General features: G+C 34.4%; 1 protein-coding gene and 1 long non-coding RNA gene across 2 annotated transcripts in view; both read right to left on the minus strand.

The window, feature by feature from the left end:
• Positions 1 to 2,161: 2,161 nt before the first annotated feature.
• LOC120353698 lies at positions 2,162 to 5,132 on the minus strand. The gene is made up of 2 exons (XR_005572524.1): positions 3,122 to 5,132; positions 2,162 to 3,023 (listed from the first exon to the last, which is right to left on the minus strand). It is a non-coding gene; the product is annotated as an uncharacterized LOC120353698 (long non-coding RNA).
• Positions 5,133 to 7,832: 2,700 nt separating this feature from the next.
• LOC111043924 (zinc finger FYVE domain-containing protein 1) overlaps positions 7,833 to 19,172 on the minus strand; it is a 39,767-nt gene continuing 28,427 nt past the window's right edge. The window contains exons 8-11 of the mRNA XM_039438429.1: positions 16,095 to 16,265; positions 14,971 to 15,190; positions 12,734 to 12,865; positions 7,833 to 8,584 (exon numbers count right to left, since the gene is read on the minus strand). Coding sequence (XP_039294363.1) covers positions 8,334 to 8,584; positions 12,734 to 12,865; positions 14,971 to 15,190; positions 16,095 to 16,265 — 774 coding nt within the window. The 3' untranslated portion in view covers positions 7,833 to 8,333. The remainder of the gene's footprint in view (positions 8,585 to 12,733; positions 12,866 to 14,970; positions 15,191 to 16,094; positions 16,266 to 19,172) is intronic.

Raw genomic sequence — 19,172 nt, forward strand, 5'->3', positions numbered from 1 at the left:
GGAGAATAAACATGACTTCAAATCCTTCAATCTTGGCTAGATAGATCCATATTTAGATGAACGATTAGCGTCAAGATACGTGAAATCGCATATCGCAAGATATCGTAGTACATAGGTTGATTGAAGAAAAGCTAGCAATTGCTAATCCAAGTCATTTTCAAGCAAATTCTAGGATTCGAGTCAGCTGTATAATCGTATTTGTATAGCTAGAACTAATGGTTAGTTGCTACCATAGAGAAACAATAGCATAAGTAGATATCCCATGGTATAGGGCGTTTATGTCGCAACTTTTACTGGTATTCCAAGCCGATAATTCACATAGTTCTTTCTTATGCAGCTATATGACGCCGGTGGTCTCTCAAATTGTACCGTTCATACACTATCACCCCAACAAAACAGTAAAAATTGACAATAATCGACCGTAATCGGCTTGAGATAACAGTAAAAGTTGCGACATAAATTCCCTATACCATGGGATATCTACTTATGCTATTGTTTCTCTATTTTGCTACTCACTAGATCCTAGTTTCTATTCAATTGACCCATTATCAAAATATATGTAGGATATAGGTGTAATGAGGCCCTAACACTGGAAAACAGAGAACTAATTAAGAATTGAATATATATATGAAGTGAAAAATGATATTCCAATCAAATAACCACACCACTAATTTACATCTATTCAAAATAGTCAAATCTTGTTATTGTAATAAAAATTACAAATTTCACTTTGCGTTGATTTCACAGTTTACTACAGTAGTAATTTTGTTTATTTTGTGCAAATTTCTTATCAATTTTTACAGTTAACAGTACATTACTAACATTCTATCTAAAAATATTTACATGAATTCATTGAATATGAAGACAACTAGAGAAGATCCCAAATTAGAAGCAGTAAATGTAGGCCTCCTGAATATTTTATTCCAGTAAACTAGATTCCAAAATGTATACTTGCAGCACAATAAGAAAATTATAATCTGGGAAACAATAATGCAATCAGATATAAAACAATTTTACACTTTTCCCTTTATAGTGCTAATACAAGTATTACTCAAATGTAACATGTTGTGAATTAATATATAATACAAATAGAGCACTTGATAAATTTTATTTCATTTCAATAACTTGAAAAGTTTTGAGTAAAATCTATAAAATTGATAAATCAATATAAATAGAGCACTTGATAAACTTTATTTCATTTCAATAGATAACTTGAAAAGTTTTGAGTAAAATCTATGAAATTGATAAATCAATAAAGTAACCCATTTTTTATAATTATAAAATATTCATTATTACTTCAAAAATGTCCTCAATATTTCAATGATACAATACATTCAAATTCAGTTACATTCTATCCCAGATAATTTAAAATACATACATTTTATCAACGCTATTCTACCTCGACAAACATTTCCTACCTGTCTCAAGGGTGCTACTATTTTTAAAATAAATAGGGAAAATTAATTCCACCAATCTATAAACTTCAGTCTATTATAATACCCGACTCTCCCATCATTTCCAATATCACAATATATTTTGCAATGCGATTGACATTCTACAATTCCATACTATGTTCAATACTTATTTGATACTATTAAAAATCTTTTTTTTTTAAATATTCAAAATTTTTATTATTATCAAATGAAAATCCAAATAAATGCTGTAATTCACCCCGAAGACTTCTGCTACTGCAAATATTGACAACAGGGTAAAAAGCTAGATGGAAATTCGATGAGCGCTACTATACAAATCCGATAGTAGCGCTCATCGGATTTGTCGATAGTCAAATAGCTCATCGGATTTGATCGCGCTCATCGATAGTAGCGCTAATAGCGTATCGGATTTGTATAGTAGCGCTCATCGAATTTCCATCTAGCTGTTTACCCTGTTGTCAATATTTGCAGTAGCAGAAGTCTTCGGGGTGATTTACAGCATTTAATTTGGGTTTTCGTTTAATAATTAATTCATTAGCATTTGAATAATTGCAATATCTCAATAATTTCCATCTGTAATTATTCAAAACCCCACACTAGACTTTAGATCATCAAAATAGCGCCCAGTTAATCAATCGCCAATCAAGATTTGATCTCTCATCAAATATAATCTGAGATCAATTTGGTTAACAGGCTGCACAAATGATATTTGAAAATTAAGTCCCGAATTGAAATAACAAATTATTATAATTGAATAATGTCTGGATTGGAAAAAATTGAAAATTAAAATCAACTCAGGTTTCATAACTAATTGACTAGCATGGAAATCTTGTCTCAATAGTTCAAACACTGACTAAATAAAATTAATTCCCATAACCATTCTATACAATAAAGTCTAGTGAATATTATGTGCGATATACAAAAACTCTATTCACCAGTTGCACAGAATCCGGTTGAATCTAAATCGTGTTTTATTTCACGAGAACCAATCATAGAAGCCTTCTGCTTGGAAAAACCTTCTGTTATTAGTTCTCGTAGAATTAATTACGATTAAAATTTAACCGGGTTTTGTGCGACCGGGCCTATAGTTTTTAGTGAGCATACAAATACTAAAACTCAATTTTACTATAAATCTACAATTTATTGAAAGTAATAATAATAGTAACTAATAATAATAATTATGGTTCAACTATCAACTCAATATTCTATTCATGATACTTGATACTAGGGCCAGGTTTGTATCACACGTCTTATTAAATCTAATGGACCATTGAACAAATAGATTGAATGAGTAATCTAGAAACCGGGCCCAAATGACACATTACGTACAGATTGAATGAGTAATCTAGAAACAGGGCCCAAATGACACATTACGCACAGATTGAATAAGTGACCTAGAATCCGGGCCCAAATGACACATTACGTACAGATTGAATGAGTAATCTAGAAACAGGGCCCAAATGACACATTACGCACAGATTGAATAAGTGACCTAGAATCCGGGCCCAAATGACACGTTACGTACAGATTGAATAAGTGATCTAGAAACTGGGCCCAAATGACACATTACGTACAGATTGAATAAGTGACCTAGAATCCGGGCCCAAATGACACATTACGTACAGATTGAATACGTGACCTAGAATCCGGGCCCAAATGACACATTACGTACAGATTGAATAAGTGACCTAGAAACCGGGCCCAAATGACACATTATAGTTTATATAGTATAAAAATTTAGCGATATGAGAGTCATGCAACCCAAATTATAACACTGTTTTAAGTTTTTGGTTTCGTGACTTTTGAATCACTCAGTATAGTATATAAAATATATATAAATTTAATATAGAAAATATACAAATCGTATCACACAAATATGCATGACTGTCCATTACCTACCTCCCTTTGGTTTAGGGTTCGATTCAATGCTAGATTAGAGAATTTTCATTTGTCATTGAACAAAATCGTATCACACAAATATGCATGACTGTCCATTACCTATCTCCCTTTGGTTTAGGGTTCGATTCAAGGCTAGATTAGAGAATTTTCATTTGTCATTCAACAAAATCGGCCTATTTTCAAGATATCTATTCCTATTACAGAGTGAAACCGAAAAAATGTATTTAATTTGAAAAGAAAAAAATAAGTTGCTGAAGTTCAGAAGAACTTGTCAGTAGCAAAAACAGAGGAGTTATAGAATAAACGCCATAGAATTATGTCCTAAAACTTATATAATAATCTCTACACTCTACCAAGTTATGGGGAATCGCATTTTTATTGTAAATTAGAAAAGAACTTGAACAGGGATAAAATCAAATTTTAGAAGATAAAAACCATTTAGTATTTAGTATTTATTTATAGGTGATGTGGGAAAAAGTTGAAACGAGTTAAATCAAATTCAAGAATATAAAAACCAAGCTTCAAAAACCTTAAACAGGAATAAAATCAAAGTTTAGAAGATGAAAACCATGCAAGTTTTTAATATTGTAAAAAACTATCAAATCTGTTTGCTGAATTTCGCAGCAATTGTCGGATAATTACTTACTTCAACTTTACTACATACATACTTTTAAATAGTATTTATTTATAGGTGATGGGGAAAAAAGTTGAAACGAATTAAATCAAATTCAAGAATATAAAAACCAAGCTTAAAAAAACTTCAACAGGAATAAAATCAAAGTTTAGAAGATGGAAACCATGCAAGTGTGCGAGAGACCTAATATTGTAAAAAACTATTTATAACATTCATTTACTCAATTTTTTAGCAATTCTACAATAATTCACACAATATAAAAACAGGACTACTTTTAACCCTAGATAACAACATTCTTAAAACTTCATTTATCCTGGAAAAACTCATTCATTCATAAAAAAGTTAGAATTTTATTTTATATTATAGGAAAGAGTAGATTATTTGAAAATAATTAATGTATAAATAGGGGGATACAATTCACTATTTCTTACCAAGAATACAGAAAAATTATGATTACATTTATTTGAATAAGTTTGGTCTACAGCAAATTACATATTACCAATTTTCATTCAAAGCTTTACCTTCAAGCCTATTATTTTAGTAACTGAACGCGTCATTTTATATTTTCAAGGAGTTGAAGTATTCATCAGAAGTTACGTCTATAGAGATCAAAGATTGAGCTGGAAAATAAAAACTTCTTGTGTAATGTAGATATGTCAAAGCATCAATATTATTACTTATAGATCACCGACGCTACTTGTGTGAATTTGCTCCAAATGTCATACAATTATAAAACTAATTTCATTCTTGATATTTGATAAACTCAAACATTAAAATCCCTGATATAATCGAGAGATGTTGCTCTTTACTATAATTTACCATCGAAATTCATACTAATTTGATATAGTCTAATGAATTACTGGAATGCACTGTTAAACATCATACATTACTTTAAACATTCTGAGGCACTAAATTCTATTCTGCTTTTAAGAAAATCTGTATTTATTTTCAAACATTTTAGGATGAGATGCCTTCTTATTTTTAGCAAAATATTGTTCCGTCCTGTCATACTGGTTTCTGGTATTCACTATGGATATTCTAAACTTTTTTTAGGTACTAGATTAAGAATTGAATGAAAAAGACTAAGAAATTGTCAAAACCTCAGATTTATTGATACTTAGAAAGACCGGTTTCGGTTATTACACCATTGTCAATCTCTGATAAACTGAGTTTATCAGAGATTGGCAATGGTGTAATAACCGAAACTTCTTTCCAAGTCTTTCTAAGTATCAATAAATCTGTGTTTTTTGACAATTTCTTAGTCTTTTTCATTCAAAATAATTACCACAATATGAACTTCTCAATTACACAAGAAGTACTAGATTAAGGATTATCACAGTAAAATATAAATATTAACTTTCTTGATCAAATTATATATTTCTGCAGGTTGATCTTACATGAAGACAATTTCTAAAAAATTCTGATTTCATACGATTTGAAACGTCTTTTCTGTGCACAATAGTAGTTAAGGGTGGTACTGTGATACATGTTGATAGCTCTAAGAAATATTCTGAATTTATTTAATATGTGTATAGTAGTGGAGATGATACTGCGATAGATATCCATACTATTAAATAAAAATATACTGTCTTAGATAAAAAGGTTGTCACCAACTCTTATTTATTGAAATAACGGCCAACTAGTTCCGACTGTTACCCCATCTGTCAAGACTGATACTTCCATCTTATTCTGATACATCTATCTAGGACTGAATGCTGATTACTGGAGATTGGAGCAACCAATTTTTAGGGATTTTGGCAAACTTCTATTGCCCGTCACTCTTATTCTACTGAAACCTTAGGCCAGCCAATGACCATTATCACACTTTCCGATTCCGGGACGACACGACACGACACGACACGACAGGAAGCTCTCTGATTGGCTGATTGAATAATGGAGAAGAGAAACAGCCAATAGGAGAGCTTCCGATAGCTGATCAGTTAAGGCTGTGCAAAGGCTAAAAATAAACTTTCTACTGGTGATATTTTTCAAAAGTTTTTCGATTTGTATATCATCAAGCTATCAAAATAAAATAGTTTTCTCAGGAAACATTTTTTTCCTATCATTACTTTCTGAGATATAAGCGCCTAAAGTTTAAATATTTGGGACAGAACATTTCAAATTCGGTAAGAGATAAATCCATGAGATTTAGAGGATTGATTCTTCATGGTAATTTTTATGAAATAAAACAAAAAAATTCTGAAAAAATGAATTTTTAAGAAAGTTATTCAATTTACTAAAAATTACCAAAAATAACTTTTATTTATTTATTTATTCGTTGATATAATTACAAATCATATGAATATGATCGGGATAGAACATCAGGCATATCCCAAAACTATTCTGTTCCCAAATTTTGATAAATAATAAAATGTCCGAAAAAATAGGATATGTTCTTACTGAGGAAATTTAAAGTTCAAAGTTCTGTCCAAGAATATAATATTAGCTAGAAATTTTGTATTTAGAATGATTAAAATACCAATTTGAATACCAATAGTGATTTTATTCTATATTTTGTGAATATTTGAAGTTTAGTTTTTGTTTTAACGGAAGTTTCATTATCAATTTATCTAAATTTGAAATTCTTTGTTTTATTCTGATTCATAGTTTCAGATTGAAGATTTGGTGTTGAAATTGAAGTGAACATAACCTACATAATATTTGGACGATTTGTGACAAAATCAGGAAATTGAAGAAGTTTTGGGCAATAGCCTGTTTTTTTCTTTTCCGACTATTGTATTGTTCGCTCTATCTAATAAATAAATAAATAAATTAATTAATTATAGTCAAATTTTGCACTTAATATCACCGCACTTTGAATAAATTAAGTCATTAAGTTTTAGTTTAGTTATTCTTGGTCATTTTTGGTAAATTAAAATTAATATTTTTAAAAGATTTTTGTTTTATTCAATCAACCGTGAAGAATTTATCCTCTAAATCTCATGAGTTTGACTCTTACCGAATTTGAAATGATCTGTCCCAAAAATTTAAACTTTAGGCGCTCATATTTCAGAAAGTAATGATCGGAAAAAATGTTTTCCTGAGAAAACTTTTCCATTTTCATAGATTGATGATAAACAAATCGAATAACTTTGAAAAATATCACCAGTTTAAGGTTCATTTTTAGCCTTTGCCCAGACTTAACTGATTGATTGACATATCGAGAAGAGAATCAGCCAATCAGAGAGCGTCCTCTCGTGCCGTGCCTTGACGTTCCGGAACCGGTAAGTGTGAAAACGACAATCGGCTGGCTACACTCTCATTCTATTCAAACCTCACGTTCATGTCACTAAAACCTCGAGCACCTTGCACACTGGGATAATAATGGCCTCCACTAGACCTGGCCACTAGTGCCGGCTACTAAAATTACATTTATTGTCGATACTACAAACACCTTCTCAAAGGGATAATAGAGGGGTTTTACTAGCCGGCACTATTGCCTCTAAGGGCCGTTTGTACAGTATAGATTGCTACCTAAAACTTGTGTCACTAGTTCAAAGCCCTTCTTAAACCATTAAGAAATCCCATTCATTATAGAAATGTTTGTCCATTATGGGATTCATAACCATTCAATATGGGAGTTTTAGGTTTCCCCATAATCTGATCCCAGGATCCCATCAATAAACTTCAAGGGCTGGTTTCCGAGCTCGGGATTTAGATAAGTTCTAGCCTTTAAACAGGTGGAGTCAGAAATTTGGCTTTCCGAAACGGGGCGTAGTCGCAGATTTTATAAAAATCTTTATTTTCTCATTTCTATAATTGAAAACGTTTTTCCTTAATGAAATTAAATATTCCTAAATAATTCAAAATACGAACTAGTTGAGATTTTACACTATTTTCTCTTTGTTTTATTTTGTGCTCAATTTTCTAGTTTTTCGAAATTGTTCAAACGTGACTATGACTACACCCCGTTTCGGAAATCCAATTTTCTGACTCCAGCTGTTTAAAGTCTAGAACTTGGCCAAATCCTGATCTTGGAAACCGGCCCTAAAGGGACATTTAGTAGGGAAATTCCCTTCAAAAACGCGAATTTTAGTAGCCGGCACTATAGCCAGGTCTAGTGGACACCAATGTTGTCTCTGGTCCGGTTGCACAAAAGCCAGTTAAATTTTAACCATGATTAATTTCACGATAACCAATCAGAGAAACCGTCTTTTCAATAAAGCCTTCTCTGGTTGGTTCTCATGGAATTAATTACGGTTAAAATTTAACCGGCTTTTGTGCAACCGGCACTCTGTGTACAGGGGACTCTACTTTCACTTACAATATGCATCTCTGTAGTCTGTCTCTACATGCTGCTCCATGTTCTGTATCACTTCCGCTTTACTTCCGGTCTACTTCCGGTCTACTTCCGGTTCACTTCCGGTCTACGCCCGCCTGTCCGCAAAGCAGTTGTCGCAGACGCGGACCGGCTGGTCCCAGTTGCGGTGCGGCACCGGTCGCCGCTGCTGGCTGCACTTGTCGCAGACGCCCTGACCGCAGTCGCGGCAGTGGTGGAACGCCGGCCGACCACCGACTGCCAGAACGCCGGCCGCCAGCGACTCCTGGCACACACAGCACGCCTTCACGTCGCAGTCACGCACCCAGTACGCCGGTCGCGCCGACTCTTTGATCCACGCTGCACAAACACATCACAAATTCAATCAAACCTTTCACAGAAAGCATATTAGAAGCCATTAAAATCATACTAACATCCAATCATTTCCTGTTATGAAGAACATGTTAACTCGGATGTTGAAATGTAACCATACACATAACCTAGCTACATTTGGACTGTTGTATAAATTAGAATTGGAACCGTTTTGGGCGTAAGTTAGCCTGTGGTACTTTTCTGTAAGTTATCTAATTCTGAATGATTAAATAAATAAATGTTTGAATGTACTGAATTTGTTTCATAGATGTATTAGTATGTTATTTCATGGATAAATATTAATTTATTTCAATTTAAATTAAAAAATAATCGACATATTTATGACATACAACATGCAACTCAAATTTCAGTTTGTGATGAGATAAATATATAGTGAGGTCTATGTCATAATGGCAGTGGAGTTGTGATGAGATAAATCTATAGTGATATACACGTTATAATGACAGTGGAGAAAGATAGGAGACCATTGTTGCCGATTCTCTGCCTTGCCACTGCCTTCTATAGAGGATAGTTGATACCAGTAAATCTGTTGTAATATCAACTATTCTATCAGATGAAATATCCACATTGTTAAAAAACCATCTGGCAACGTTAGGTGCTGCCTGCAAAACCGAAGTTTGAGTGCTGGCAGCGAGTATCGATATTAATTTTCAATATAAAAAATTTCAATGAAGAAATGAATAGATGAAACAAGAATGAATATACATATGAAAGGAAATATAAATAAACATAGTATAAATGAAAAGGAAAAGTAAATTCAAAAGTGTAATTTGAAGCACTAAAATATATAAGTAGCCTAATTACTGAATGATGAATTCCATTATGTGGCTTAGAAAATAAATATTACAATATTATTATATTTGTGGTCAGAAGAATAAATTAAAAATCTCAGAGTAGAAGACAGAGAATGAATCTGAGAAAATTTATTTTAGTTTTGGAAGAAAAATAAAAAGGTAACTGCAATAAAAGAAATATAGGATAATTAAGTGAAGGTAGAATTTACTAGTGCATTATGTGTGAATGAATTGCGAGATATTCACTGACTTTATCCATTCTGCTATCTTTTTAATACTAGTTTTTGCTATTAAGTTATCTGGTATGAGGTTGATCAGTCTGTTGCTTATGTAAGGGAATTGTCTCCGGCATACAGTCATGTCTGTTCTATTGATTTGGAAATTACCCTGTATACGGAAATCGTAAGTTCTAATTTGTGGTGTAAATTGATTTATATTTTTAATTATATATAGTATTATATTCTTAACAAATAACTGTCTAACTGTTAATACTGGAAATTCAATGAAAAGGAGATGTGTAGGGTATCGTCTAGGTCGGCCAAGTGCTGCTTTTATTATGTGCTTTTGAATAAGATAGATTTTATTGAAATGTGTGTCCAATGCTCCACCCCATACCCTAATACCATATTGCAAAACCGACTGGGCATAAGCGTAGTATATTAACAGCAGGATATCTAGATCACCCAGCCCGTTTAATCTATGAAATTTATGGATCACATGTTTCATTTTTTTGCAAGTATTATTTATGTGAGCATTCCATTTGAGTTGTGAATCCAACATGACTCCAAGGTATTTTGTCTCTCTTACTCTCTCCAGTTTCTGACAATCACAGCCTCCATCTCTCTCCCGCAAGCCTACCCACTCACCACAATTGTTATTATGAGTGCAGTCTGAGTAGTGGATTTTTATTCCACTTCGAAATGCATCAGTAGGGATAGCCCTTTCTGATGGAGAGAAAAGCATGAATACACTTTTTTTCACATTAAGTGTCAGCGTATGATGATCAAGCCATGACTTCACTTTGGTCAGACCAGACTCAGTCAAACGCTTAGTCTCTTGCCAGCTGGATCCAGTGAAAATCAAGGCCGTATCATCTGCAAAGGAGATTGCATGACATCCGTTTATGTGGATTTTCAAGAGTTCATTGATATAGACTAAAAATAATATCGGCGAGAGAACAGTACCTTGAGGAAGACCATATTCAGACAATGTCACTTTGTTGGTTTCAAGGATCTGTACTCTTTTATGCAAGTAACCCTTAAATAAATTTAACACATTTCCCCGGAAACCTATTCTCTCCAGTTTATACAGAAGGACACTATGAGGAATGTTATCATAGGCCTTAGCCAGGTCTAAAAAAACTGCCAGAGTTTTTCTACTGTTTTGGAAATTTTGCGTTATAATTCTTACCAACTCAGTCATTGCGTCTTCGGTGGATTTTCCCTCTTGGAAACCGTATTGGTTAGCAGCAATAAATTTATATTTTTTAAAGTATACCAATATACGTTTCTTAATTATCTTCTCAAAAATTTTTGATAGATTGCTAATAAGACTGATGGGTCGGTAATTCTCGGGCGCCTTCCTGTCACCAGATTTATAAAGTGGAATTATTTTTGCAATTTTAAAATGAGATGGAAAATGGCCAAATTCGAAACACTTATTAAATAACATTGACAAGGGCTTAGCTATGTACTCAGCAATATTCTTCAAGCATATGTTGCCTATTCCATCCATCCCTGGAGAGGCATTACTTTTCAAGTTCTTGATACAAAGTAATACCTCATCATAACTCGATGGGTGCAAAAAGAATGAATTCGGAGAGTTGGCCGCTGAACAAGGTGAGTACTGTGAGTTTAAAAAACTCTGTGTAGACCTATCCTGGATTTTCTCTGCATAATTTCTTCCTACTTCCGAAAAATATTTATTCATAATAGCGGGGTCAATTTCCGGTGGTTTATAATTACGTTGCATCTCTAGAATCTCCTCTATGCAGTTCCAAGTCTTTTTACTATTTCCTTTGGAGTTTGTTATTTTAGTTCTGTAATAGTCAAGTTTAGTTTTTTTAATAAGCTTGTTCAACATATTTCTATAGATTTTATAAGTATTTTGTAATTGGACATTGAAGGGTTCACTGTTCAATTTTTTATGCATCTTGTCTCGTTCCCTGATGGATCTTATCAACCCTGGAGTTATCCATTTTTTTAGTGGTTTATTTCTGTTTTTAATTTTGATTTGAACAGTAGCGGATTTTATGTACCGCATCAGTTTACAGTAAAATTCATTATTTTTATAAGTAATAAGACATTTTAAAGGGTTAGTAACATAAATCAATGAATCAAGTACCTTCATGACAAATTTTAAAGAAATTAAACCAAAAACAATTAATTCAAATTTTTTCGATAGTCTATACTATTTTCATCAAATCCGTCTCATCCCGAACCTGCAGCACATTTCCTCCCTCAACTCTCCTCACCAGAATCTTCCCGTCCCTGATCCAAACAAATTTGTAGCCCTTGATTGTAGCTATATTTAATAATAAATAAATTTTATTTCACTTGCTCAAAATGCAATACAATATGAATATATAGTACATAGTATATATTTATGCATTATACAATATTATTACAAAGTATTTAAAAATAAATAAATAAAAAGTATATAATACATAACTAGCATATTACCTATTTGTTTATAAATAATAAACTGTAAATTTTAAAATTTGAAGGGAATTTTGTATTATAACCAAATGAATATAAAATATATCTTCTCGAAAATACAAATATATTATATTAATTGACATTGTACAACCAAAAAATAATGTATAATATGCATATTGATGAGGAGCTTCTTTGAGTTCCTCTTTAGTATCCGTTATGCAACTCCCTACACTTAAGCTGCGTACACATATTCGCGCTTCCAACCCGCACCGAGCACGCTCCTCCCTCGTACCGCCCTCGTACCACCATCGAACCACAGTCGCTCCGCCCACGCACCCATCATGAACGTTACGGAAGATGTTAGATCTTCTCGCGTTCCCCGGTCGAACCACTGTTGCTCGCCGGTCGATCATCAATCGCTCTGCTGGAGTGACGTTCGGTTGCGGAGCAGAGCGACAGTCTGTACGCACCTTTACATGCACTTACATTTAGCATAATCTTACAACTTCCCAGTCAATAGACTGTGACGAAGAATAAACAACTAAATGACCAATAGTGATATTTTAGTTGCCACAGATGAAAAATTAATGAATAAACCCCAATAATTTAATTTATTCTTCCACATGACCATGACCAATAAAACGAACAAAAAGTAACACACTTACATTTTGGATGTTCGAGCACAGAGACAACAGAGCTGATAGTATTGACGACCACTTCTCCACACTTGCGGGGAATCGTGTCATTAGCATCGTCCAAACTCAGCTCACTCGACACTGACGACTCATTCCCATTCACTACAACAAAACAAAGAAACAATACATGAGTAAAACACAACTCGACAACAGTATGATATCTTTTTTTAGTTGAATGTATTCTATAGATGAAAGCAAAATGGTACTGATATACTCAAAAGTCAACATCGTATCAGGAAAATGCCCACCCACTTGACCATGCTGATTGATAGAGTAATTTGTCAATGAAGTAAAAAATCTTAAAAAGATCTGCACACCCCAAATATTATTTAAATATTTACCTCTCCAATCTTGGTAACATTACCCCAGAAGACCAGACCATACCTTAAAACTGACTGGAACAAAGCATAGTATGAAGATTTCACATATTCAAAAGGTACACTTGACATCAAACCATAGAGAAACAATAGCATAAGTAGATATCCCATGGTATAGGGCGTTTATGTCGCAACTTTTACTGTTATCTCAAGCCGATAGTCCACGTAGTTCTTTCCTGTGAAGCTTTATGACGCTGGTAGTCTCTCATATTGTGCTGTTCATACACTATCACCCAACAAAACAGTAAAAATCGACAATAATCAACAGTAATCGGCTTGAGATAACAGTAAAAGTTGCGACATAAAAGCCCTATACCATAGGATATCTACTTATGCTATTGTTTCTCTATGATCAAACGCAGTTAGAGGAAGTTCAATCGAGACAACCTGTCAAAACTATATCAATATGAGGAGTCCACGATAGATCCTTATCCACAATCAATTCCAGAAATTTGGCCTTATTAGAAATATTATGCACACTCACATATTAATCATGCATGCTTTGTCATCAGCGAGAGGGTTCGAACATAATATATAAACAATAAATAAACTGGTGAATTACAAATTATTGACCGAACGGAATGAGGTCCAAGATTCAAGTAGATTATTTTGCATTTCTCTTTATGTTTATATTCATGTTCCGCATTTACGGCAGAACGCAGCAATAGATTTAATGAAATTTGACAGGCATGTTCCTTTTTGAATTTCACGTCGACGTGTATATAAGATTTTTTTTAAATTTTGATTTTAAGGAGAATACAAAAGGAAAAGGAGCCTCCTTCAAACGCCAATATTACCGTAAAAATCAGACTATAGAATTATTCATCATAAATCAGCTGTCGAGTGGATTATCAATAATTGCATGCAATGACGCATGCAATTAATATCTCAATGTAACTTGATAAAAAATCAGCTGTCGTGTGGACTATTTATTGCAAGCAATGAGGCATGCAATTGATAACTCGTATTAGCTCCCGATTATAGTATTTTCTCTGCTTTCAACTCAGTAAGCTGTTGATGATAGAAGCATAGTTGTTGAAGTTATTTATACACAGATATCTCGCCAACAAGTCAGCGCAGGACATAAATTCACTCTGATGGACAGTACTAGAGGAGGCTGTAATTTTTAACTGCGCGAGGTCTACTGTTCACAGAACTACTAGTAATGATAGAGGAATAATTTATTTAACCTCAAATCGAGCAGTGGAGGAAAACTAACAACAAAAAATTGGAGATACAAAGACCAACATAAAAACATTGTTTGAAGCCTTTCGCTGTGATGACACAAAAATGTATGAGGACATGACATGTCCATACACATTGTGTATCATGCATGTTCTAAAGTTAGTGGCCAGCCTTATGGACAAACGTGAACTACATTGAGTGCACAGTTTTTCTAAAACAACAAATCTAAATCTATAATTGACCGAGCGAAGTGAGGTCTTAGATTCAAGTCGACGGTTTGGCATTTCTCTTAATGTTTAAATGTTCATATGTTGCGCATTTACGGCGAAACGTGGAAATAGATTTTCATGAAATTTGACAGGTATGTTCCTTTTTTAATTGCGCGTCGACGTATATACAAGGTTTTTGGAAATTTTGCATTTCAAGGATGATATAAGAGGAAAAAGGAGCCTCATCATACGCCAATATTAGAGTAAAAATCAGACTATAGAATTATTCATCATAAATCAGCTGACAAGTGATTACACAGATGTGTGGAGAAGCCAGTCTATTGCTGTATTTCCATAAGGTCTATAGTTCCAATCAGGTACTTGTGGATGAGAAGTCTGCGTGGGGTCTACTGTTCACAGAACTACTAGTACTCACAGCAATCACTGTTGGCATCACTGGCAGCGGCAGTGGAAGTGAGTTGTGACGGAGGCCGAGACTCGTAGCAGATGTCGCACACTCTCACCGGTTCGGGCCAGCCTCGTTCGGGCACGGCACGCGCACGCGTGCTGCAGACGCCGCATACGCCGTCGCCGCACTGCCGACAGTGGTGGATGCGCTCTGAAGTGCCAAAGTACTTCCTACACACCACGCACACCTGCAAACAATCATGAGTTATTATTACATGTGTTGTTTGTTTCGCATGTGTTCATTTTGAATTTAATATCGGGGGACCGAGCTTTGCTCTGCAGTGCAAAAGCATAGAAAATTTGTAACGAAAGATTGAATTTATAGTTTATATTTATTTATTCATTTTCTCAGTCGTACAATTATTTTTACAGTTATATGAGGAGGCACAACAGGCTTATGCCCAAAACTGTCCCTTTTCAAATTTATACTACGGTCCAAGTCAAAATCTAGGTTAAGCTACTATCACTCATCAAAATAACAATTTATTCACACTTCAAAAAACAAACACATCATCAATTACAAATAGATATACTATGAAATCGATTTAGAATGATATACTATGTTTGCTACAATTTTGTATTAACTATTATTTTTGTATTAAGTGTATTTTGTAATGTACTATTCTACACTAACATCATCTATTTACTATTTTGGACTTTCTGAAGTAAACATGCTTTCTAAAAAAAAGGGAAATAAACGAAAATAAGTTTCTCTTGCTGAATTTTTCTTCTCGTGAGATCAGCTGGATGATCCCACAAACATGCACTCGTTCACCCTCTTCCATTACGGTATCGACAGACGACCAAATTTCCAGCTGTTTTTCCAAGGACGTATTTATCCTTATAATGTCCTTCAGCGAGATATCCAAGGGTTGAGACCTAGTGCAATCGAATCTTCATATCATAAACCTACTTTGTTCCAAATTTCGTGAAAATCGTTAGAGCCGTTTTCGAGATCCGTTGAACATAAATAACTACATAACCATATAAATAGATAAATATATATATATATATATATATTATATATATATATATATATATATATATATATATATATATATATATATACAGAAATTGCTCGCTTAATATAACCTTGATTTCGTGGTTGGGCTTCCAGTACTTGGGCGCAATGTAGTCGGCACACATGGCCGAGATGGCGCGGGTGGGAGGCGAGCCGAGACTGGCCACTGCGTCGGCCAAGTAGTTGACACTGTCCAGCACCCGTTGCGCCGAGTTGTGCGTGCTCTGGTTGGGCATACTCACCTACAACACACAATCAACAATTCAACATCACATCATTCCAATAGATAGACAAACAATTAAAAGAATGAATTCGAAGAAAGTTATTGCTATATAAACACACAATCATGTTTCAATTCAATTTCCTCAAGGCGATCCACCTGCTAGATAATGGAGTGTTGGTTTGGGGGTTCAAAAGAAGGAAACCATTTGAACTACACCTTTTCCAATTGTATTTGAGAAAGTATCAGTTAATTTGAGAAGGTATCAATTGTATTTGAGAATAGTCAATTGTATTTGGGAAGTCATCACATGTAATTGAGAATAGTGAATTGTATTTGTGAAATCGTCAAATGTAAATGAGAAGATATCAATTGAAAATGAGAAAATTTCTAATTGACATGTCGTGACTCTTCTGTAGCCTACAGTACAGGTTTGATTTGAGCAGGAAAGGATACTGTACTATGTACTCAGGATTCCAATTACTACCATAGGCTTTGCATGGGGGCAAATTAATATTTTCAATGGTGAAAGTATTTACTCTGTACTGTTCACGAATGATTAATGAGTATCACTTCTATGTATGTATTGGCAACGCGACTTTTGTCTCCAAACATTTTGTGAGATATTGCACTTGATGAAGATCAAATTCTCTATGTTCAAGGCGCAATTTAACTTTATCATCAATCAATTGAATCTCTTGATCAAGCAATTCGGCAATACTTCAATGGATTTTGAGGCTTCAAAATCATTTTTTTTCGAAAAAGTTTTAATGGAATATTAAATATATTATATTATTATTTTCATATGAGTCCAGTTATGAAAAATATAAGTACTGGAAGTAAACATTAAAAAAAATGCTATTCCTTATCCTGTACACCACAGTATCTAATTCTATATTTAATGTAGCTAGCTGATCATCATACATAAATACAAGTTGAAACTCACAGCTAAGATATATTTAAAATCATTTCCCAATTACAACTGACATCTTCTCGATTTCAAATCGTATGTTCTCAAATTTAAATGATACTTTCTCAAATGAAATTCACTATTCTCAATTACAAGTGATATAAAATACTTCTGAAATAAAATTGACTATTCTCATTTACATCTGAAGTTTTCTCAAATACCAATTCCCAATTACAATTTATACTTTCTCAAAGACAGTGGGAAAAGGTGCAGTGTAGTAATTGTTCGATTAATAGTGTTCAGCGAAAAAGCAGAACGGTGATTGAGTGGAATCTACCTTTTAGTGCAATCAATAAGTTACATATTATTAATTAAGCAATAGCAGTAAGAATTTCTCACTGCCATTACTGCTTCTACTGATACAGATGGCGACAGGTTGAGGGGTGGGAAGACCGAGGAAAATGGAGAGGCATTGTTCATACACAGACCCGGCACTAGCTGAAACGGGACACGGATATAGTAAGAGTATCTAATGAGAAACTCCTTTCTAATACTTTTTCCTACAGTTACGTTGAAAAGTGGCCATTGCTGCACTGATTACAGAACGCAAAGAATCACTTTTCCGCTCTAGTGCGGGAAAAATTTTTCTGCACTCCAGATTTGCAACATGGCAACGCAAAATACTTAGTAGGTTATATGGAGCAACAGTGCAGCAAAATCAAAATGAAGTTGGTAACAGTGACTGCTGTGGCTGCTATAGTGAGCAGAGGTGCAACGAAGCACAACGCGCTAATTATTAAGTAGATATTATAATGGAGGACAACGACAGCACAGTGCCACCACAGCACACACCACACAGCTGCCCCCCGCCATTCAAACACTACTACATTATTCAGGCAATTTTACCCATAATTACCCACTTTTCATATTCAATGGTAACTGTAGGAAAAACTTAATGTGAAATACGTGCGCAAAGTTCCTCTGCTGCACTCAAGAAACCATTCCGCCCTCGCCTACGGCTCGGGCGTAAACGTTTCTTTCGGTGCAGCAAACTGTCACTTTGCGCACTAGTTGCACAAATAACTATTTCAAGGCCCAATTCACACTTAAATGACGTGGCGGTGGCGTGGCACAGACTTTTTTCCACTTCCATACAAACAATTCAAACAGAAACACCACTCCAGTTTGCATTAGACCATATATTGAATTGAATTTATTTATTGCTTCATACAGTGTATAAAATATCTTTGGAAATTAAACGCAGGATAATGCTTGGCAACCGTGCGTACTTTGCATATAGCAAACTGCTCAAGTCGAAACTCCTCACTAGAAATACAAAAATGAAGATTCACAGAACGCTCATAAGACCAGTTGTCACATATGGATGTGAAGCATGGATGATCCTGCAAGAAGACTGCAAAGCGTTACTGGTGTTTGAGAGAAAGCTGGTGAGGAGGATCTACGGTCCAGTACATGAAAATGGTGCATGGAGAATAAGAAAGAATGCCGAAATAGAAGCCATCCTGCAAGGTAGAAATATTCTCCGGTTCGTCAAGGCAAGAAGAATAGGGTGGCTTGGACATGTTGAAAGAATGGCCGATGAACGAATGCAAAAAGGAATGATGTATAAGAAACTGGAAGCTGTAAGAAAAAGAGGGAGGCCGAGGGTTCGATGGATGCAGAATGTGGAGAGAGACTTGAGAGCGATGGGAGTGAGAGGTTGGAGGCGAAAGGCAGCAGACAGACACGCTTGGAGGCAGATTGTGGAGGAGGCCAAAGCCCACATCGGGCTGTAGCGCCAGGATAAGTAAGTAAAGTTCATACAGTGTATGATTACAAAGTATTTGTTTAAATGTTCCACAAAAATGAACAGAAACAGTTTTTCACACAAACTAATATAGAGTTCCATATTATTCTTTCTACTCATAATAAAAATGCCCAAGGTATTATTGCTGGCATGTCAAAAGTGCATGATGATATTATTCTGATAGCACAAAAGATCTTAGTCTCAGCATTTGA

Source organism: Nilaparvata lugens, chromosome 11 (assembly GCF_014356525.2).
Source record: "Nilaparvata lugens isolate BPH chromosome 11, ASM1435652v1, whole genome shotgun sequence".
NCBI lineage: Eukaryota > Metazoa > Arthropoda > Insecta > Hemiptera > Delphacidae > Nilaparvata > Nilaparvata lugens.